General features: G+C 38.8%; 1 protein-coding gene and 1 long non-coding RNA gene across 2 annotated transcripts in view; both read left to right on the top strand.

The window, feature by feature from the left end:
- The first annotated feature begins 3,483 nt into the window (after window positions 1–3,483).
- LOC143678759 (uncharacterized) lies at window positions 3,484–7,324 on the top strand. Its single transcript, XR_013173434.1, has 3 exons — window positions 3,484–3,540; window positions 5,564–5,691; window positions 6,286–7,324. It is a non-coding gene; the product is annotated as an uncharacterized LOC143678759 (long non-coding RNA).
- Window positions 7,325–11,850: 4,526 nt separating this feature from the next.
- Window positions 11,851–23,297, top strand: part of FCRL4 (Fc receptor like 4) — a 39,536-nt gene continuing 28,089 nt past the window's right edge. The window contains exons 1-2 of the mRNA XM_077156563.1: window positions 11,851–12,007; window positions 13,626–13,646. Coding sequence (XP_077012678.1) covers window positions 11,923–12,007; window positions 13,626–13,646 — 106 coding nt within the window. The 5' untranslated portion in view covers window positions 11,851–11,922. The remainder of the gene's footprint in view (window positions 12,008–13,625; window positions 13,647–23,297) is intronic.

Below are 23,297 nucleotides of genomic sequence, written 5' to 3'. Positions count from 1 at the left end.
CCCAACAACCTGAAGTGATGGTTCTAGTGAGTTATCAAGTGTGCCCTGGGGGCAGAGGAAGGAGGAGCAAAGACTCCAGCAGGGTGGGGGCTAATCCCTGCTGAAGGTGTCCCTTATAGTTCATGCCCATTCCATTTAAATATCCACCTTGTAAACATTCTGGATAGGTCTACATTTTACCTATGCAAAGCAAACCAGTGATGATCAAATTATTCAAATCCCAAAGAATTCAAAACTATGGGTCAGTTCATTTCAAAACAGCAAGTATGTCCTAAATGTAGTCTATGGGATTGCACTGAGCTGTGCCTGAGAGATATGGGATGGAATCACAGGCTCTTAAAACTGGAAGGAGCCAGAAAAACCATGCCAGGTCTACCACACCGCACAACTGCACGTTGTACACCTTTCACACTGAAGGCTGCATAGTGTGCTCCCCACTCCCCATGGACTTGTGCAACACAACGGCCCTGGATCGCACAACCATCCCATAAGCCTGGCGACACACCAGAACCATCCATAGACTGAAACATAAATTCCACCTACCCCATGCCAGTTGAATCTGAATTTCTGGAAATAAAGTTCAAGAATCTATATTTATCAATGCTCCCTGGGTAATCCAAATGCATATCCAGGTTTGGAAACATCCATGTAGTAAAACTAGCAATAACAAAAACAACAACAACTTGCAAATTTTGAGTGTTTGGCATGTGCCAAATACTGTTATTTCCACATAGTAGTATTAACTAATTGAATCCTTACTTCAGAAGTATTATTATTCTTGTTATTGTACCCATTTCACAGACACAGAAACAGAGGCACAGAGAGGTTGAATAACTCACCTAAAATTACCCAGCTGGCAACTGGCCAATGCAACATGGTCCCAAAGCTCATGACCTATTGTATAAAAAGTAACCATGGTCTACTGAAGTGAAGTGACTCATTTGGTTACACAGTCAGCAACCAGATCACTAAATTTTCCGAGTGTAAAGCACGTGCTGTTTGCCCCAGGGAAGACAGAGTTACATTTTTCACCCATTTCACAAACATATTGAGTACCAACTCTAGGCTAGGCCCTGTGCCAGGAGTGAGAGACACCACGGGATAAATCAGGTACAAACTTCCTAGGGATATGCAAGCACTGACATGAAGGTGGGATGCTTATCTATGACCCTCAGCAAGGGGTTTCTCAAAACAGGACATGTCACCCACCAACACTGGAAGTGAGTGGATTCCTTTCATGCCAATTGCAGCCTAAGAGCTAGCCTCCTCTTAACTGACACTAATTCTTTGCTTTGCAGGAGTGAGTGCTGGGGCCAACTCCCACAGGTGAGACCTCTGTGTCTAGTCCACATTTATCTGTTGGTTTATTTATTTAACATTTATTAGGCATGGACCACATGCTAAGGATGCTGGGATTCTCCTGGCTTATTTAACACTCAAAATAGAGAACTTGAGGAATGACTCAAACATAGAAATTTGAATATGTGTGTTCCACATTGCCCCCCTTTTCTGGGATTGAGCATGTATTACTCCCTGACCAGGTACAACCCCTTCTGCCACCACCCACCCCAACCTCTATCCCTGCCTAATCTTACTTCTCCTTCAAATTTCAGTTCAAATGTCATTGCTTCTTTGAAGCCTTTGCTGACCAACCTCCCAACTGTACTTACATAAATAATAATTAAATACCACAATTCCTAAGAATAGCTAATCCTTATTATGGCACTTACTGTGTGCCAGGCACTGTTCTAAGTGCTTTACATATATTAACTGATTGTATAGGTTATAATTTACATATGAAAAAGTTAAGCACAGAGAGGATAAGTAACTCAGCCGAGGTCACACAGCTAGTAAGTGACAAAGTCTAGTTTTGAATCTAGCAGTCTGGCTCCAGAATCTCTACAGAGACGACAGAGATTTAATATGGTATTTTATGACACACAGCGGCGTACAAAAAAGAAATACTGCATTAAATATATACCAAGGTCTCATAATGATGATAATTGGTATATATTCATAAAATTACATTCCATTTTTTCCTTTGGCATCTCACTTTCAACCTCTGCTTCTAAGACTTCCTCTCACAGGCATATGCATGGAACTCCTAGCAGTGGGAGTAGATTCCTGCAGAAGATCCAGGTCTCTTCTTTCAGTCCTTAAAGAATATTTTAATCAGGGTTCTTGGTTCTAGCAACAGAAAGCAATTCTGGCTTTATTTTTTAAAAGGGGATAGTGGAAGGATATCAGGAACTCAGAAAACTGGAGGATCTGGCTTAGCAACTGAATAAATAGGAGAGTGTAAGAGGCCCAAGTAGCAAATGTCATGTTACTGAAAGGTAAGGTTCACACATCGGTGCATCCACTGCAATAGCCTTATACCCTAGTGCTGCCAGCTCAAGTTGCAAAATCTTGGGAGAGAGAGTTGACTGGCCAGACCTAAGTCATATCGCCATCGTTTGACTCACAGAGATGGGTATGGAAAAATCTTGCCACTTGGGTTTTTAAAGTGGGAATCTGCACTGCTCTCCAACTAAAACTGAAATCAAAGTGCTAATAGGAATTGTAGGCAGGACAGTAACTAAATAAATAGATAGATAAATAAGTATCAAAAAAAGTAAAATAAATAAATAAGTAAAATATCCATGGAAGATAGTCACTTGGGCATCTCAAGATCTGACTAATTAAGCCTATACTCCTAAGTGATGGCTAATTTCATGTAACAATTACAGCATCCAGTTGTTTGGTCAAAATATGGGCCTACTTATTACTGTGAAGGTACTGGTAGATGGGATTTGTATCTACAACTAGTTGATTGCATCCACAATCCACCCTCAGCAATATGGGTCATCACCTCATCCAATCAACCAGAGATCCTAAAGGCCAATACTGAGGTTTTCAGGGGTCAGAAGAAGAATTTCTGCCTCAACAGTGGCTCTGTCTTGTCAGAATTTCCAGCCCACCAGTTTCAACTTTAATGGAATTTTGAGTCTATGGCCTGCCTTCCAGAATTCAGACTTGCCTGCTGCCATGTTTGCTTGAGCAAATTCCTTATAACAAACCTCTTAAGACATAGACTAATACATATATCCTGTTGGATATGTTCTTCTGAAGAACCTTGACTAATATACTCTATTCTTTTTTAAATTTCAGAGAGCACCTATAGGAATCTAATTCTTGGGACCTCTACTTCTTATACATTTCTCCATCCTAGCTTCATAGAAATGTCAATGGCCAACTCTGTTACCAGTTTTGGAGCATTTAAATTTTCCAGATCACTGGTACTATTTATATTATAGCTGTTAGGTCGGGAGAACAGGGAAGGGCACTGCAACTGGAGCTGCAGAGGCTGTGTCACCTCTCCCAACATGACTTCCGGAGCCGCTCCTTCCGGACACCTGACTTCCAGAACTGATGAACCGCCCCTTCCGGACACCTGACTTCCGGAGAACTGCCCCTTCCGGACGTCACCTGACCCGCTTGCTTAAAAACTGCCCACGCTATCACCAAGGCGCGGATCCACTTCCCTCCATCTTGGATTCGGTGAGCTCTGCCTGGGATCACAGAAATTAACTCGCCCTCTTTAAATTTCCCAGTCTACCTTCCTTCTTTCTCACCCTTTCGCCTCCTCAACCTTTCAATAGCTTTTACCTCTGGGTATTTTCATTAGATGTCAAGGTCTGGCTAGTTAACAGTCCAGAGACAACTAAAGTTTTACATGACCTGCTCTAACCCCTCTAGCCGTACACAACTACATGCATGCAGTTCTTACTCTGTCTGAAAAACTCTAGGACATTGAGAGAATTTGAGGCTCAGGAGTCCTGGATTCTGTATTTTCCAATCACAGACTTATGTGATTGATCAGTCAATGTCTTTACCTAAGTGTCTACTTTCTACTCTGAATTGGGAGGGTTTTTTTTAGATGTGTTTTATGATCCCTTTAAAACTATACACTTGCTGGTGTGATTTGCCCTAATATAGAAGGATCACTTTTTTTCTTGCTCCTTTTATAATCTAAGCCATCCTCAACTCCCACCAGACAAAACAGCCTAAACTCAACTCTAGCAACCAGCACTTATGCTAGGCTCTTGTAAATTTTTTTTTAATTCAGAAGTTTTTCAAGGTAGGAATTCTACCCAGTTGCCAAGAATTGGACCGGAGGACACACCGGGAAATCCTCCAACCATCTAAATCTGAGAAACGTCTCCGTAAGCTTTAGAGAGCACTATATTCAGCAGTAATTGGATGGATGGGAAAGGGAGAGAAGAAAGAATCCTTCCATCCAGGCTTGTTTCCTGAAACAGAACTCTTTCTCCACTAATTGATGGTTCCATGCTTTTCATCTGTTTGGAGCAGCCACCCTACTTTCCTCAATCATAATTCATTCTATGATCTGTCGACAATGCAAGTGGGATTATGTGGTGCTTAATTTCACATGCAGTGTGGCCAGTTATGGTGTCCAGTTGTTTGGTCAAGCAAGCACTGGTCTGATTGTTACTGTGAGGGTATTATGTAAATGGATCTAAATCATTAGTCACTTAGTCCTGCATCTATGGCTGATTGCATATAAATCAACAAAGGAAATTGCCTCAGCAATGAGAAGAGTCTCCTCATCCAATCAGTTGGAGGTTTGAAAGCAAGAACTGAGGATTTCAGCAGTCAGAAGAATTTCTATTTCTGCTTCAGCCAGCTTGTTACTTTCAGGATTTCAATGTCACCTTCATAGTTTCCAACTTGCAACCTGCCCTACAGAACTCAGACTTGTCAGTCCTCCTATAATAAATCTCTTAATACTTGCATATAAATATATAAAACCTGTTGATTCTGGTCTTCTGGAGAACCTTCAGTAATAACAGTTTACTACAAAAGGGGTTTAAACATTTTTGGTCCGATAAGGAAGAACTTATCTGTCAAAAAGGAAGATAGGTTTATCATGCTGGGAATGAAGGAAAGGTGGCTGCTTTTCTTCTTTCTTAAGATAAAATCTCCTGCAGAATGTCCCCTCACTGGCATCCTAAACTTTCTTCTTCTCTTTCATTTCCCTGCCTTACTCTCCCAAAGCAAAGGGCAGGACAGTGAAAGGGCTCTGTTCTTCCCCATTTTGTGCCCCTGTTAAAGCTGCCATTCCATCATTCACCCAAATTCATTTATTCATTCATTCATTCATCAACTCTGTATTTAGGCCACTTTGTTTAATATTATGTATTGACCCCAAGAGAAATATTAAAAATCTACTACATGGATCTTCACTTGGTGCCCAGTTGCCTCACATAATATTTAAAGTTATTGTTTAAATTGGTTGCAATTTAGAAATCAGAAAATTGCACATAAAAATCTATACTTTGGCTTTCTCTTTAAAAGTTGGACAATTAGGTTATTATCTAATAGATCTTCAGACATGGTGACAGTACTCTGAAACTGAGCAGCAGTCACTGCCTTTAAACAGAGTATGCATTCTCTAATTGGCCATGGTCTCTATCATTCTTTATTTTCTACCCCAAATACTGAAGTCATATCACAGCTGCCATTTATCATCTCAGATATCCAATTCTTTTACTTATAATAGGTTCAAGAACGAGGTGGTATTCTGCCAATGTCTCTACCAAAAGTGGAAACACAAGACAGAATAAGAAGAAATTGTATTCTCATGAAAAGAGAAAATCATTTGTTTATGAAAGTGAAAAGTACTCCTAGGTCTGTATGCAAATTAAGTGTCTGTTTATTGAATAAAAATGAAGGTACCATTATGAAACAAATTATAGTCAGAATTACAACAGGACAGAGTTACAAGGAAGAACTTAATGAACTGAAAGATAAAGAACTGAACTTTGAACAGAACTTCCTTTTAGTGTTCATAAATTAAGTATTGCCACTATAAATTGCAGTTATGTGTTAAGTAAAAACAAAAAGTTTTCACAGAGGATAAATCTCTAAAAGAATGTCCATTAAGGGCAGAAAAATATGTGTTCTCAAGAGAATCAAACATTGGCTGAAGTTCAGAAGTTGAAAATATGGCTTCTAACTGAAAGAATAAGTGTGTGAAAATTTTAGCTAATTCCTTGCATTTTTTTCCTTGCAGTTGATAAGAATATAAATATAAATGATACCGTGTAGGTTATCTATATTTATTTCAATATCATTAAGACTAAAATGGCATTTCTAAAACTTTAGTCATGGTGCTACTAGCGATTAAGAAAAGTCTAATCAGTCACTAACTCTGTATAACAAACACCACCAAATATTAGTTGCTTAAAATAATAATAATTTGTTTACCGCTTGATTTTGCAGCTTGACAACGTGGACTGGGTTCAGCTGAACAGTTTTTCTGGTGTGGCGGGTGCTTGGCTGATCTCAGCTGGATTCATTCTTGCACCTGCTCTCAGTCTGTGGTTAGGCTTGAGCTTTCTGTTTACTGTGGCCTCGTCTGGAATGGCTGGGATGCCTGGTCCTCTCCGCATGTTCCTTCAACCTTCAGCAAGCTAGCCCAGGCTTGTTCCCAAGGTGTGCAAGCTGTAGTCTTCCAAGCAGTGAGAGCAGCAGCAGGCAAGGGTCTTGAGACCCCTGCTCAAAACGTGCACCGCGTTGCTTCTGCCACTGCTGTTGGCCAGACCAGATTCAAGGAATGGAGAAATAGATTCCACCATTTGATGGAAGGAATTGTAAAGTCACATGGTAAGGATGTGGCTGCAGGGAGGGAAAGAATTTGTGGCTACTCTTTTCAATCTGTCCTAAGTCTTGCTAAGTTGAATCAACCTGGACAAAATTCGTAAACAAAATATACATGATGTTCCTACAGGGTCAGTGCTAACGTCGAACTTGTTTATGAAATTTAAATTCAAGATGATAATCTTTTGCAATGATAGGGAACTTAAATATGCTCCATATCATTCATCAGAAACCACTCTGTGCTAAAAAGTTAGACATGGAACACATCTTTTGACTCAGTAATTAAAAGTATGAGCTATATAAGTACCTGATGTTCAAAGCAAAGAGAGGTCAGTACTTCACCTGATGAACGAGATGAAGAGTGTGGTGATTAGCTACACATGAATGCTGGGTGGCTTACTGTGAAATGGCACAGAACAGAACTCAAGAAAAATAGCTTTTTTATGTCATCCAATGAACCATGTCAGCCGCAGCTCCCCACCAAATATTAGATCATACTCTTGGCCTTTAGGGTGGACAAAACAACTCATATAAACACTTTGACTATTTCTCAGACAAGCATTCATGAGTAATTACTCAAAATCATGACCATAATCACTAAAATCAGTTTCCAGAAATAAAAGGAATGGCTTGAACTACATATCCCAAATTGTGAAATTGAAGACTGAATTCAGAAAATAAAAATCTGAAATTAAACCAGCATGGTTGAATTGTCTTTTTTTCAATTAATATTATAGTGGAGATGAAGAGTTACAAATAGAAATAATTGAACAATAAGACAATGTAATGAAAAACAAATATAGCAATACAAGAATTTCAGAATTCTACTAAAATCTCAGAAGTCATCCTAAATATAAAAACCATTGTGTAAAGTTTCCATTCATGGTCAGAGGTGCAAAATGTATTTGCAAACAGCTGTTTTCAAATATAAAACAACAAAATTGAAGATCACGATACAAAGCTGAATACTGTGCTGCATGTTGCAAGACAATATGTGAGTTCTTATGCTGATTTCTTGGTGAAGTCAGGTTTCCATTAAGAAATAATGAATAATGAAAAGAAAAATTAATAATTAATTATATACGCAGTCCAATTTGCATTTTTCAAATGTAGATTTAAAATATAATCTCTGAAATCACATATGCCTATGTTATGTTGTATACATATCCTACAGTTGAGTAAAAATAATTAAACACTCATCGCCTTCTGGTAGTTGGTTTTTCTTCTGCCTTTCTCTCTTCATTCTGCACTGCCTGCCTGGCTCCCATCGCCTTTAATTTGAACCCGTTTAAAACAGGCTGATCAGATTAAAACAGATGCCAGGGAAACAAATCTATGAAAAGTAATTAAACCAGAGTAAATTGATGAAATGTAAACTCTTTCCGGTCCCATAAAGTGAAGAGCACCCCCCAGTGTAATTATTTAAAAAATACACTTCTCTAAAGCAGCCATCTCTCAGTTGAGGATTTTTGTGCTGTGGTGGGATGTGAATAAAATCTGGAGTAAAATAATGCACCAATGTTGGTTTCTTAGTTTTGACAAAAGTACCACGATAATGTGAGATGACAACGTTAAGAGAAAATGAAACAAGGTGAGCATTATAGGAACTCTCCATACTAACTTTGTAACTTCTCTATAAACTGAAAATTAAGTTTATTTTTTTAATTTAGATATTTAATTACCTTTTACATGCATGAAAAGTTCAGAATTTTTACAGTTTCTAAAAACTGTAAAACTACAGTTTTAGTCGTCACTAAAAACAAACATTGCTCTTCCTCACTAATATAAAACCTAAAAGTTGTCAAGCAATTGACTAATAAATCATGGTATATGCCAGCCATGGCTGAAGTTTCAAAATGAAAACACTGTTTTGGCACCAATAACTGAAATGATTACAGCAGAGACTTAAACACTACAACAAGAATAGAGCGCCACTTATTTAAGGTATTTAAATTTTTACACAGTGGTTGCAAACGAACACAATTTTTTGCTTGAACATCATGTATACTGTCATAAACATAAAAAAATTATCTTATTTAAAAATTTTATTTTAATTGAATTCATTTACTCATTCATTCAACAAAGTTGATGCAAGAAACAAGTAAAAATAAGATGTAATCCCAATTTCCCCAAAACCCTGAGTCAATCAATAATTATCTGAGCTCTTAACTTACATAAAATACTCTTGGTAGGGATACAAAACAGGTTTGTAGACTATTGTATGGACTAGAAAGTGCTTTCCAGTTTATGATCACTGCTGGAGAAGTCAGCAACATGCTTAGCAGCCATCTCCCAGCCCTGGGTTGACCCCCTCCTTTTCTGCTCTTGCTTGTTTACGTGCAGATGTTTCAATGTTTCCATTTCACAGCCCCAGGGGAGGTGTTAGGTCTCATGAAAAGCCTCCCCAGCTGCTTGTCAGGGCAGGAACTCGACACAAAATGTTGCTTGTTATGCAATCTGTGCCCAGTGGCAAGCCCCCCTCCCCCTGGGCTGTATAAAAATGCCACTCTTATTGAGAAAACCTTCTCAACCAAAAGGGGGAAGAGTGAAATGAGACAAAGTGTCAGTGGCTGAGAGATTCCAAACAGAGTGGAGAGGTTATTCTTACACACTAAGTAGATATCACCTTGTTATCCAAGATGTAATGGAGAGACTGGAGGGAACTGCCTGAAAATGTGGAGCTGTGTTCCAGTAGCCACGTTTCTTGATGATGATTGTATAATGATATAGCTTTCACAATGTGACTGTGTGATTGTGAAAACCTTGTGTCTGATGCTCCTTTTATCTACCTTGTCAACAAAGGAGTAGAACATATGAAATAAAAATAAATAATAGGGGGAACAAATGTTAAAATAAATTTAGTTTGAAATGCTAGTGATCAATGAAAGGGAGGGGTAAGGGGCATGGTATGTATAAAATTTTTTTTCTGTTTTCGATTTATTTCTTTTTCTGTTGTCTTTTTATTTCTTTTTCTGAATTGATGCAAATGTTGTAAGAAATGCTTATGATGATGAATATGCAACTATGTGATGATATTGTGAATTACTGATTATATAAGTAGAACGGAATGATCATATGTTAAGAATGTTTGTGTTTCTTGTCATTTTTTAAAAAAAATTTAAAAATTAATTAAAAAATGAAAAAATAAGGCACAAAAGGACAGCTATTGTATGATTTCACTTATGTGAAATAACTAGAATATGAAAGTTCACGGGGTTGGGAAATAGGTAGTTGGTGATTAACGAGTACAGAGTTTCTGTTTGGGGTGATGTTAAAGTTTCAGTAACGGATGGTGTGTGGTATTACAACACTGAGAATGTAATTAATAACCTTGCATTGTAAACGTAAACCTGGTTAACATAGGAGATTTTATGTTGTATACCTGTTACCACAATAAAAATTAAAAAAAAAAAATGCCACTCTTGGGGAGCACAGGTGCCCCTCATCTCTGACATGAAGCAGCATTACAGCAGAGACCCTAACCCAAGCAGTTGGTCTCCGCAGAGGACCAGCTATGATGGGATCTCTCCCCCTGCTCTTTTAGGCCCCTCATGCTTTGTAAGTTGAAAGGTGGTCTTCTTTTGAGAATCTGTGTTGTCCCTGAGTCTGCATTTTGACAATGCATCATATAGCAACTCGCTCCGCTATCACAAAATAATAATTGCTACCTATTGAGGACTTGCATTGTGCCAGGTACTGAACTAAGACTTTTGCATCTTTATCACACTCATACAAATACACTGTCAATATTCTCTAAGCAGATATTATTTTTATCTCCCTTTTACCAATGCTGAAACTGAGGCCCAAAGAGGCTAGGTATTGACCAAATTCACACAACTAATAAGAGGCAGAGCCAGGATTTAAATCTAAGTCCATGGGACTCTATAGCTCATGTTCTCAAATGTTGTTTTTTGCCCTCACCCACCATGGGACAGATAAAGACAGCTGAGGCATGAGGGAAGGGTCACAGGGTTTGGAGACAAAGGACCTAAGGGCTACCTGGACACTCTTTTTGCTCCCACAGTATCTTGTGCCCTTGTCTACTCTGGCCCTTACCACATTGATTTATTTGTAAAAATCTGTCCTTTCCATTGTCCTCCAAGAACCTTGAGGAAAGGTCATATGCTTTATTAATATTTTGTACCTCTAAGCTCATGGAGATGTCCTATAATACAGCTGATGTACAACAAAAGCCTTAGTTGTAGAAAGAAACTATTATGGATATATAGGAAAATGTTGTTATATAAGAAAAATACAAACCACTCATAATTCGTCCAATATCTTTCTTTCTTGATAACAGGTGATGGTGATAATGACTGCTTTTCACTTTTGTCCATGTTATTCTCTCAGTTCTAGAATGACATCTTTTCAAGTTGGATGTTACTTCCGCTGGGAATCCTCTCCTGATTCTCCAGAACTGGGTCAGCTGTCCCTCCCTTTGGACAGGGCATTTTTCATTCTATATTTCCATCCCTGTTTACTACTCTGTCTCCCTCACTAAAATAAAAGCTTACTCAACCTTGTATGCCATTGCACCCCCAGCACCTGGCACATACTGGACAAATCATTATAAAATTAATATATTTGTCCAGTCATTTTTGTAGCAAATTTTAAGTTCTAGGACCTAAAGTAAAATTTTTGTGGTCCATTTTCCAGGAAAAGAATTTATTGCTGGAGCAATAAATTACTCCTCAATTTGCCTCATACTCAGATCAATGGTTGTGGCTTCCCTGTAGACAAATGAGTCAGGTATTTTCATATATTTCAGAAATGATGTGGGTTTCCCTTGTGATTGAGACCCTGCATAAGGCAGGAGGTGGGTCAACAGTCGTTCAGGAGTCAGAGGAGAGCATTTCTGCATTGAGCAAGTTCTCCAACTCTAGAGTGATTCTGGTCATTCTGGGATCATGTGAATCTCAGCAGAACTGCAGTCTTGCATGATATCTGGTAACAGAGAGAATAAATTGGGATTTCCTTGGAAGACAGAGGCTAGAGAGTTCTGAAAATACAACTGCTAAAGCACTGAGGTGCTGCTACCCACAACAGGATGTCAGAGCAGGACTTACATATCAGATTAAATATCATCTCTCATCATCTGGATTCTCTCACATGGGGAAACCTGCTGGTTGATATTTTCAGAAAGATTCCCCTACTTCCCTCTTTCACTTCATTAATGTGACCATCTATACTTAAAGAAGCACTTCCTGAACTCACTCTCCAGTTCTTGAGGGCATAGCCTGCTTTGGCAATCTGGGTTGAATGGCCTGTCTTCTAGAGAACTCCGCATCCTTCAGACCCCCCGAGAAGGCTTCCGTGCTGCTGTGTGCAGCTGTGCTCATCCTCGGTAAGTGGTGGAGGGGAGGCCTCTGCTCCCTGAGAAACCTGGGTCTCGCCCTGAGCAAAAGCCCTCTCCTCTGGGTTGCTGATCACATGGATTTTTACTCCCATTTGAGAACGTCAGAAAATGAGCAAAGTGAGGAAATATTGATTTATTGGTATTCAATGAGGTACCGTGTTCCTCATCCACTTTTACTTTTAATTTCCTATGGAAAATTCTTCCTACCCCAAAGTAGGCTTATTTTTTCATATAAAAAACAACAGTTAGATTCAGTGACCTCCCAACCACAGATCATGAAGACCCAGAGTCTCTTGTGAAAGGACCATGTCCTAATGACAAACTGAGAAAGAAATGATCTGCTGAAAATAGTTATTTCCGTCTCTGCATTCTAAGATCAGACCAGCTCTGATGTTTGCAAAGAGAATGAGAAGAAATAAAATCATTTCCCTTTGATTTTTTCCCCCTGCTTCTGTACTTCTTGCCAATATTTGTCCAAACGAGGCACTGATTTTCTAGTAGCTCAAGCTAGGGAATTAAAGAACAGTCAGTTACTTTAGATTAAATATTTATTAGGCATGTTTATCTTGTTCACGGCCATTTCCCCAGACCCTAACTCAGGAAACAGCTATTAGTATGACTGGCACATTGTGGGAACTCAGTAAATAGCGAATGAATAGATGAATATTCTCAGCAAAGCACAGTGCTAGGCTCCAAGGAGAACATAAAGACACAGAGGATACAGCCTTGTCCTCAAGTCCAAAACTGATTAGAAAGTCATCATCGGAATGCAAGAACATTTGACTTCACAATACAAGAAAAATACATGCAGTGGGTCATAGGATAATGTGTTATATTCATAATTCTTTCTTACTGAGTCCTATGTTCCAGCTACTCTTCTAAGAATAACCCATGAATTAATTTATCTCACGCTCTAGCAATCAATAAACTAGAAATACTATAACACCCATTTTACAGATGAGGAAACTAAGGTGGGGAGTCGTCAGTACCTTGACTAATGTTCATGCAGCTAGTAAAGTGGTAGAGACAAGGCTCAAACCACAAGCTGACTTTGGAAACTATGCTTTTAGCCATTACCTCATACTGCATGTCCAATTGTGAGTTCCAAACAAGCTATGATGATAGGTGCTCTTGGCTGAGAGAAGAGGGAGGCCACTGCTGCCTAGAGACATTGAAGAAAGCTTCCCGGAGGAGGTAGAATTTCATCTGGGCCTTAATGCATGGGTGTGACTTTGCTTGGTACTGAAGGAAGAGAAGATTATTTCAGGTAAGAAGAGAGTAGAGCTAGGTCTCAGAGGCAGCTGTAATCATATAAAAAATAATGACAGCAATTTCTAGTAAGACCTTATCTGTATTATGGTACCCATTTTACAGATGAAGAAACTAAGTTTGGGAAGTTCATGTAATTTACCCTGGTCATACAGCTAAAGTTCAAACCTGTTTCTTTCTGAGTCCGGCCTGAGCTTTGGAGTCACTGTGTTATCCTAGTTCTCAGGGATGGGCAGAACTCTCAATTGGAAGTAGAATGCACGCATGTAGGTTCTCAGGGGGAAAGGAATGCAGCTCCTCGCCTTGTGCTGATATCTGGCTCTTGACTCTCTTACAGGTCCAGTCAGAGGACAATTTGGTAAGTCCCCTTTTCTTTTCACTATTATGTCTCTCAATATTCTAATAACCATTGTCTGTCTCAAATAGAAAGAGATCTTGTCCCCTTCATCCTTTTGCTGAGGGCTGCAGGACATGAAAATGTCACTTGGTCGGGTGACTGTGACCCTAACAATCAGGGCTATTTGGAGGTCTCACCCTGGGACCAAACCTGCCATTGTGCAATGGACTTAGAGAGGTTTGAAATAGGTGTCAGGAGAGTTCATGGGCGGGAGGAATGGCACACCCACCTGACACAGGACACTAACCTCACAGGGAAAAGGTAGAAGCATGCTGTTACCTCAAAGAGGACAACTTTGCCTAACTATCCTCCTTTCCTAGCTCCAGCTCAGACAAAGCACTGCCCCTAATGTGTGACCAACGTATTCCAAACTTCAGCATTCTGTGTAGCTATTTTCCTGTTAAAAACTCACATTGCAATGGTTAAAAGCCCTCATCCTGCTTGTCCACAAAAAGTCCTGTCTTCTATTGGGAGCTGTCTCCAGGTGCTTTTGAAGAACTCTGTGGGATTGCCTAAATCCAGTTAGTCCAGCCAGAGAGTTAGTTACTTGCTGTGATCCAATTTCGCCTAGCAGCAGCCACAACCTTCTTGATGTCCACTCTCTCCTGCAGTTCTCCCTTGCTGTTGATAGTCCATTCCTACAAATTCTTACCTATTAAAGACAAGATTGTAACTTGGCAAGACTTTGCTAATGGTTTCAGATTAATGGATGGGGAAACATAATCTAAAGCATGACTTATGTCCGCTACTAGATGCGGTTCATCTCAGAACCACTTGATGTAATCCCAACCTCGTGAAGTCCCTGACAAGATATTGCCAGGCTGGCCACAGAGTTGCCTGCAGGTAGCAGCAAGGAATCTACCTGCATACACCAAAGAGAGACAGTTCTCCCTTCCCCCCAAAATAAGATTTACTGCCCTCATCCCCATTTCCCTGGGCCCAACCACTTCGTAGGAACATGGACAGTGGGGATTTCCATTCTCCTTTTTTCTTTTTTAAATATTTTTTTGATAAATTTTAGCACACAAACATCCCATACATGCTGTGTAATCTGTGGCTCACAATATCATCACATAGCTGTGTGCTCATCACCATAATCATTTTTTAGAACATCTACATCACTCCAGAAAAAAAAAAGAGAATGAACTCATGCATACCATACCCCTTATCCCTCCCTCTCACTGACCACTAGTATTTCCATCTACCCAATTTATTTGACCCTTTGTCCCTCCTATTATTTGTTTATTTTTATCCATATTTTTTACTCATCTGTCCATACCCAAGATAAGAGGAGCATCAGACAAGGTCTTCACAATCACACTGTCACATTGTAAAAGCTCTATCATTATACAATCATCTTCAAGAAACAAGGATATTGGAACATAGTTCTACATAAACTAAAAAGGGATCTCTATATAATGTATAAGAATAACCTCCAGGATAACCTCCCAACTCTGAAATCTCTCAGCCACAGACACTTCATTTTGTCTCAATTCTCTTTTCCTTCTTTTGGTCAAGAAGGCTTTCTCAATCCCTTGATACCAGGTCCCGACTCATTTCAGGATTTCTGTTCCATGTTGCCAGGGAGATTTACACCCCTGGGAATCATGTACCACATTGGGGGAAGGCAGTGGATTTACCCAAGTTGTCTTAGAGAGAGAGGCCACATCTGAGCAACAAAAGAGGTTCTCTGGTGGTGACCCTTAGGCCTAATTTTAAGTAGGCTGAGCCCATCCTTTGCAAGAATAAATTTCCTAGGGGGGAACCCCAAATCAAGAACTTGGCCTATTGATTTAGTTTTTTCTACTGCTTGTGAGAATATCAGAAATTCTCCAAATGGAGAAGTTGAATATTTCCTCCTTTCTCCCCAGTGCCCCAACAGGACCTCATAAATACTTTTTTATTCCCTGCGAAAATTACTCTGGGATATATCGGGGCATAATACCAAACTGGACAAATCAACAAAGTCTCATGCCCTATTCAAGATTCCATATTCTTATGGTTTTCAGCTGAATTTCCCATACAAGTTAAATTAAGAAATGCACTACCCAAAATATAAATTTTGCACCAAATAAACATCTCTCCCTTTGGTCTCACATGAAAGTTGAAGTTTTAAAATATAGACAATATCATCCTTTACCCTGTGTTCTGATTTACCTTAGTCCTATCCAAATCAGTTTCATTCATATCTCTACTCGCAGTCAGATTCCTTTTTCAACTTTTTAAACAGTTCCTGTATGGGGTACTGTTGACTTTCATAGCTTCATAGCTCTAATTCTGAGTCTCAGGTGTCACATAAATACCCAAAGTTTCTGGGAATGACCAGATTATAAACAAACAATTCAGAATCTCAGAATTAAGAAATAATAGTTACAACTTGTAATATATGTGACTGCAGTAAGAGCTTACAATCTAGACCCTTTACAATAGGCCCCAAACTGATAACCCATGCTTTCAACTTCAGTTCACCAAGTTTTTATATGTCATATCTAATTTTCCTTCTTCCTACACTCTTCTCCACACCTCTCTCTTCTGTCTTTTCGTATCTGACTCTAGTGCTCCCTTTAGTATTTCTTGCAGAGCTGGTCTCTTGGTCACAAATTCTCTCCGTGACTTTTTGTCTGAAAATGTTTTAATTTCTTCCTCATTTTTGAAGGACAATTTTGCTGGATATAGAATTCTTGGTTGGCAGTTTTTCTCTTTTAGTAGTTTAAACATATTATCCCACTGTCTTCTCACCTCCATGGTTTCTTCTGAGAAATCTACACATAGTCTTATTGGGTTTCCCTTGTATGTGATGGATTGCTTTTCTCTTGCTGCTTTCAAGATCCTCTCTTTCTCTTTGACCTCTGACATTCTGACTAGTAAGTGTCTTGGAGAACATCTATTTGGATCTATTCTCTTTGGGGTATGCTGCACTTCTTGGATCTGTAATTTTAGGCCTTTCATAAGAGTTGGGAAATTTTCAGTGATAATTTCTTCCATTAGTTTTTCTCCTCCTTTTCCCTTCTCTTCTCCTTCTGGGACACCCACAACATGTATATTTGTGTGCTTCATATTGTCATTCAATTCCCTGAGTCCCTGCTCATATTTTTCCATTCTTTTCCCTATAGTTTCTGTTTCTTTTTGGATTTCAGATGTTCCATCCTCCAGTTCACTAATCCTAACCTCTGTCTCTTGAAATCTACCATTGTAGGTTTCCATTGTTTTTTTCATCCCTTCTACTGTATCTTTCATTCCCATAAGTTCTGTGATTTGTTTTTTCAGACTTTCCATTTCTTCTTTTTGTTCATTCCTTGCCTTCTTCATGTCCTCCCTCAATTCATTAATTTGGTTTTTGATGAGGTTTTCCATTTCTTTTCGTATATTCTGAATTAGTTGTTTCAGCTCCTGTATCTCATTTGAACTATTGGTTTGTTCCTTTGACTGGGCCATATCTTCAGTTTTCCTGGTGTGATTTGTTATTTTTTGCTGGCATCTGGACATTTAATTACCTTAATTAGTTTATTCTGGAGATTGCTTTCACTTATCTTACCTAGGGTTTTCTTGCTAGATGAGTTTGTTGTCTATCTGTTCTTTGACCTTCAGTTTAGCTTTTTCTGGGCCTCTAGCTAAAGTTTTATTTAACAGAGGGTAATTTTTCAGTTCTTGTTTTCTTGTTTCTTGTCCTGCTTGTAAGGTGCTTTTTCCCTCCCCACCCTTAGGAGGGTCTACATAGGTATTACAGACTCCAGCTGGGTTTTCCCGGACTAAACTGGCCTCTTATCAGGGGGAAGGAGTCACCTGCGTCACTTTTCCCTGAGGGTGAGACCCAGCAGGTTGAAAGACTTTCCTGTGAAGTCTCTGGGCTCTGTTTTTCTTATCCTGCCCAGTATGTGGCACTTGTCTGTCCGCGGGTCCCACCAGCAAAAAATGTTGTGGCTCCTTTAACTTTGGAAGGCTCTCCCTACTGGGGGTGTGGTGGAGACAGAGGAGAGGTTGTAGGCTGGTTTTAATAGCTTCAAATTGCCAAGCCCTGGGGTTTGAATTCCTTGAGAGAGGGATTCCACCTAAGTTGGGCTTCACCCCTCCCCTGGGGAAGGCACACGTGGGAGACAGCCCTGAAAGCAGTCTGTTTCTGCCTATGCCTGGGGCAGTTGCAGCCCGAGTAGTCCCACCGCTGAATCCAGAGGCAGCCAAGCCTCCGTAGAAACAGCCACAAAAACCTGTTTCGTCCCCTTTCCTCTTTTTCAGTTAGCCCAATAAGCGACCTCCACCTTGACCAGTTTCGCCTGAGCTGGGGGCCTATTTTTAGTAATCAGAATTTGTTTATTAATGCCACATTGGTGTTTGGTTGGACTCAGTCCCTGCTACTGTTAGAGTCTCTTTCCTTTCCCTCTGTGAAGCTGCCCGTGGAGCAGGGGCGCCAGGCACCGGCTGCTGTGGCTTGGGGAACTCACGGTGCCGGAGACTCGCAGTCAGTCCAGCTGGTCCAGACTGGGGTACGCTGTGTGTCTGGTCACTATCGTGGCTCCGGGAGCTGTTCTGTACTGTTTCTGGTTATTTAGTAGTTGTTCTGGAGGACGAACTAAAATGCGCACATTGCTAAGCCACCATCTTAGCCCCCTCACCAAGCTTTTATATTATAGTTAGTCCATATGAGTGAGGCATGGTAATATTTATCTTTCTGTTTCTGACATTTCACTCAACAGTCTCCAAGTTTCATTCACTTAGTTCCATGCCTCAAAACTTCATTTCTTCTTGCAGCCACTCAGTAGTTCATTGTATGTATACACCATAGTTCCCCCTTCCAGTCCTCTGTTTTTGTACCCTTAGGCCATGTCCATCCATTGTGGTTTGGGAACACTGCTGCCATAGACACCAGTGTACAATATCCATTCATGTCCCCACACTCAGTTCCTCTAGGTGTACACTGAGCACTGGAGTTTCAGCATCCTATGGCAACCCCACCAATACCCTCCGGCTGAACCACCACGCTGCTCTGCAAGAAGCTGCAACTTTCATGCCCTACTAATGGTGAATAGGTACATCTCTTTATCTTCATCTTCTCTAGCACTTCTTTCTCTGCTCATTTTTAAACAGTTTTATTCACACATCTTACAACCCAATCTAAGTGTACAAGACATACCTTGGTAACAATAATCTATCTGAAGTCATTCCCTTTTCTTCCACAAGGAATTCATACCCCTCCTCCATGCCCCCCCACCACCTGTTGCATTTAGTTTTGGCATAATGCTTGTTACATTGAGTGCAAGGATATTACAATGTTACTGTTGACTATAGACCCTAACTTACATTCATTGTACGTTTTCCCATATACCATCTATTTTCAAAAACCCTGCAAAACTGACATTCCTTTGTTCTTACTCATGCAAAACATTTTTTAATTTGCACATTTGACCACCATCATTGTACACTCTAGGCATTCCTAAATTATACCATCTCAGTCTTTGTCCTCTGTCTTTCCTTCTGGCTTCATACATACCCCTAGTCCTTCTCCCTCTATCATACTCACATTCAGCTTTATTCAGTACTTATATTATTGTGCTACAATTAGGGATTATTGTGCTGTTTCTGGATTTTTACAATGAGTCCTGTTGCACAGTCTGTATTTCTTCCGCACCAAACGCCCAATCTCTATACTATTTCTATCTCCTGATAAACTGTGTTCCTAACTTCCATTCTCCAAGTTCACTCATTTACATTAGTTCATATTAGTGAGACTATACAGTATTTGTCCTTTTGTTTCTGGATGATGTCCTCAAGGTTCATCCATGTGGTTTCATGCTTCATCACTTTATTCTGTCTAATGGCTGAGCAATACTCCATCATATGTATATACCACAGCTTTTTCAGCCACTCATCTGTTGATGGACATTTGGGCTGTTTCCATCTCTTGGCAATCGTAAATAATGCTGCTATAAGCATTAGTGTGAAAATATCCATTTGTGTCCTTGTCCTCAGGTCCTCTGAATAAATACCTAGTAATGGAATTGCTGGATCATATGGCAGTTCTATACTTAGCTTCCTGAGGAACCTCCAAACTACCTTCCAAGAGGTTGTACCATTTTACATTCCCACCAACAGTGGATAAGTGTGCCTCTTTCTCCACATCCTATCTAGCACATGTTGTTTTCTGTTTTTTGTTTTTTTTTAATAAGTGCCATCTAGTAGGTGTCAGATGATATCTCACTGGTTTTAATTTGCATTTCCCTAATAGCCAGTGAAGTTGAGCATCTTCATGTGCCTTTTAGCTATTTGTATTTCCTCTTCTGAGAAATGTCTGTTTATGTCTTTTGCCCATTTTTTAATGGAGTCATTTGTCTATTTGTTGTTGAGTTGAAGAATCACCTTATATATTCTGGATACTAAACCCTTATCTGATATGTAGTTTCCAACTATTGTCTCCCATTGCAAAGATTGCCTTTTTACTTTCTTGACAAAGTTCTTTGATGCACAAAAATGTTTAATTTTGAGGAGTGCACATTATTTATTTCTTCAATGTTCATGCTTTGAGTGTAAGGTCTAGGAAAATCACCTCCTATTACAAGTTTTATAAGATATTTCCCTATATTGTCTTCTAAAAATTTTATAGTCTTAGGTCTAATGTTTAGGTCTTTGATAACTTTTGAGTTAATTTTTGTATAGGGTGTGGGATATGGATCCTCTTTCATTCTTTTGCCTATACATACCCATTTCTCCAAGCTCTGTCCCAGGTGGGTTGACTTGACCACCTTATTAAAGATCAATTATCCATAGATGAAAGGGTCTATATCTGTACACTGTCTTCAATTCCATTGATCAGTATATTTATCTTTATGCAAATACCATGCTGTTTTAACCACTGTAGCTTCATAATATGCTTTAAAGTCAGGTTGTGTAAGACCTCCCACTTCATTTTTCTTTCTTAAGATTTTTTAGCTATTCAGGGCACCCTTCCCTTCCAAATATATTTGATTATTGGTTTTTCTATTTCTGCAAAGTAAGTTTTTGGGATTTTAATTAGTATTGCATTGGATCTATAAATCAATTTGGGTAGACTTGACTTCTTCATTATAGTTAGTCTTCCAATCTATAAACACAGTATGCCCTTCCATATTTTTAGGTCTTCCATGATTTCTTTTAGAAATTTCTTATAGTTTTCTGTATATAGGTCTTTTGTATCCTTAGTTAAATTTATTCCTAAATATTTTATTCTTTTGGTTACTATGGCAAATGGAATTTTTTCTTGATTTCCTCCTCAGATATAGTTCACTACTAATGTGTAGAACACTATCGATTTTGGGGTGTTGATCTTGTACCCTGCTACTTTGCTGTACTCATTTATTAGTTCTAGTAGCTTTGCTGTAGGTTATTCAGGATTTTCAACATACAGTATTATATAATCTGCAAATGGTGAGAGTTTTACTTCTTCCTTTCCAATTTGGATGCCTTTTATTTCATTTTCTTGCCTAATTGCTCAGGCTAGAACTTCCAGCACCATAGTGACAGTGAGCATCCTTGTCTTGTTCCTGATCTTAGAGTGAAAGTTTTCAGTCTTTCCTCACTGAGGATGATGTTAGCTGTGGGTTTTTCGTATATTCCCTTTATCATTTTGAGGAAGTTCTCTTCTATTCCCATCCTTTGAAGTGTTTTCATCAAGAAAGGGTGTTGAGTTTGTCAAATGCCTTTTATGAATCAATTGAGATGATCATGTGGTTTTTTTGCTTTGATTTGTTGACATGGTGTATTACTTTTTAATTGATTTTCTTATGTTGAACCATCCTTGCATACATGGAATAAATCCCACTTGGTCATGGTGTATAATTAATTCTGTTAATGTGCTGCTGGATTCAACTTGCAAGTATTTTGTTAAGGATTTTTGCATCTATATTCATTAGAGAGATTGGTCTGTAATGCGCTTTTCTTGTAGCATTTTTGTCTGGCTTTGATATTATGGTGATGTTGGCTTCATAGAATGAGTTAGGTAGCTTTCCCCCCTCTTCAGTGTTTTTCAAGAGTTTGAGCAGGATTGGTACCAGTTCTTTCTTAAATGCTTGGAAGAATTCACATGTGAAGCTATCTGGTCCTGGACTTTTCTTTTTGGGGAGCTTCTTGATGACTGATTCAATCTCTTTACTTGTGATTGGTTTGTGGAGGTCATCTATTTCTTCTCAGTCAATGTTGGTTGTTCATGCCTTTCTAGGAAGTTGTCCATTTCGTCTACATTATCCTAGTTTACTAGCATATAGTTGCTCATAGTAACCTCTATAAATCAATTTGGGATTATTTCTGCAGGGTCAGCAGTTATGTATCCCCTTCCATTTCTGATTTTGTTTATTTGTATCTTCTCTCTCTCTCTCTCTCTCTTTTGTCAACCTAGCTAAGGGTCCATTGATATTTTTTATTTTCTAAAAGAACCAACTTCTGGTTTTGTTGATTTCCTCAATTGTTTTCATGTTCTCAATTTCATTTATTTCTGCTCTAATCTTTGTTATTTCTATCCTTTTGTTTGCCTTGGGGTTACTTTGCTATTCTTTCTCTAGTTCTCCCAAGTGAACAGTTAATTCCTCAATTTTTGCTTTCTTCTTTTTTAATATAGAGATTTAAGGCAATAAATTTCCCTCTTAACCTTGCCTTTGCTGCATCCCATAAATTTTGTTACGTTGTGCTTTCATTTTCATTTGCTTTGAGATATTTACTGATTTCTCTTATAATTTCTTCCCAGACCCACTGGTTGTTTAAGAGTGTGTTTTTTAGCCTCCATATATTTGTGAATTTTTTGGTCCTCTGCCTGTTATTGATTCCAGCTTCATTCCATTATGATCTGAGAAAGTGTTTTATATGATTTCAATCTTTCTAAGTTTATTGAGACTTGTTTTGTGATCCAGCATATGGTTTATCCTTGAGAAGGATCCATGAGCACTTGAGGGAAAAGTTTATCCTGCTGTTGTGGGGTGTAATGTTCTGTAAATGTCCATTAAGTCTAGTTCATTTATTGTATTATTCAAATTCTCTATTTAATAATAATCTCCTGTCTAGATGTTCTATCCACTGATGAGAGTAGGAAATTGAAGTCTCCAGCTATTATGGTAGAGATGTCTATTTCTCCCTTCAGTGTTGTCAGTGTTAGCCTCATGTACTATTGAGCACTCTGGCTCAGTGCATAAATATTTATGATAGTTAGGTTTTCTTGTTGATTTATTCCTTTTATTAATAAGTAGTGTCCTTCTTGTCTGTTTTAACTGTTTTACATTTAAAGTCTAATTTATAGGATATTAATATAGCTACTCCTACTCTTTTCTGATTGTTGTTTGCATGAAATGTCTTTTCCCAACCTTTCACTTTCAACCTATTTTGTCCTTCTGTCTAAAATGAGTCTTCTGTAGACAGCATATAGATCTGTTTTTTAATCCATTGTGCAGGTCTATGTATATTTTATTTTTAAATTAAAAAAATTACAATAAAGAAACACAAACATTCCTAACATATGCTCATTCAGTTCTACATATATAATCAGTAATTCACAATATCATCACATAGCTGCATATTCATCATGATCATTTCTTAGAACATTTGCATCAATTCAGAAAAAGAAATAAAAAGATAATAGAAAAATAAAACGAAAACAGA

The sequence above is a fragment of the Tamandua tetradactyla genome, chromosome 4, assembly GCF_023851605.1.
Source record: "Tamandua tetradactyla isolate mTamTet1 chromosome 4, mTamTet1.pri, whole genome shotgun sequence".
Classification (NCBI taxonomy): Eukaryota; Metazoa; Chordata; class Mammalia; order Pilosa; family Myrmecophagidae; genus Tamandua; species Tamandua tetradactyla.
Note: the sequence above shows the minus strand (reverse complement) of the source record. Positions and strands in the feature narration are given on the sequence as shown.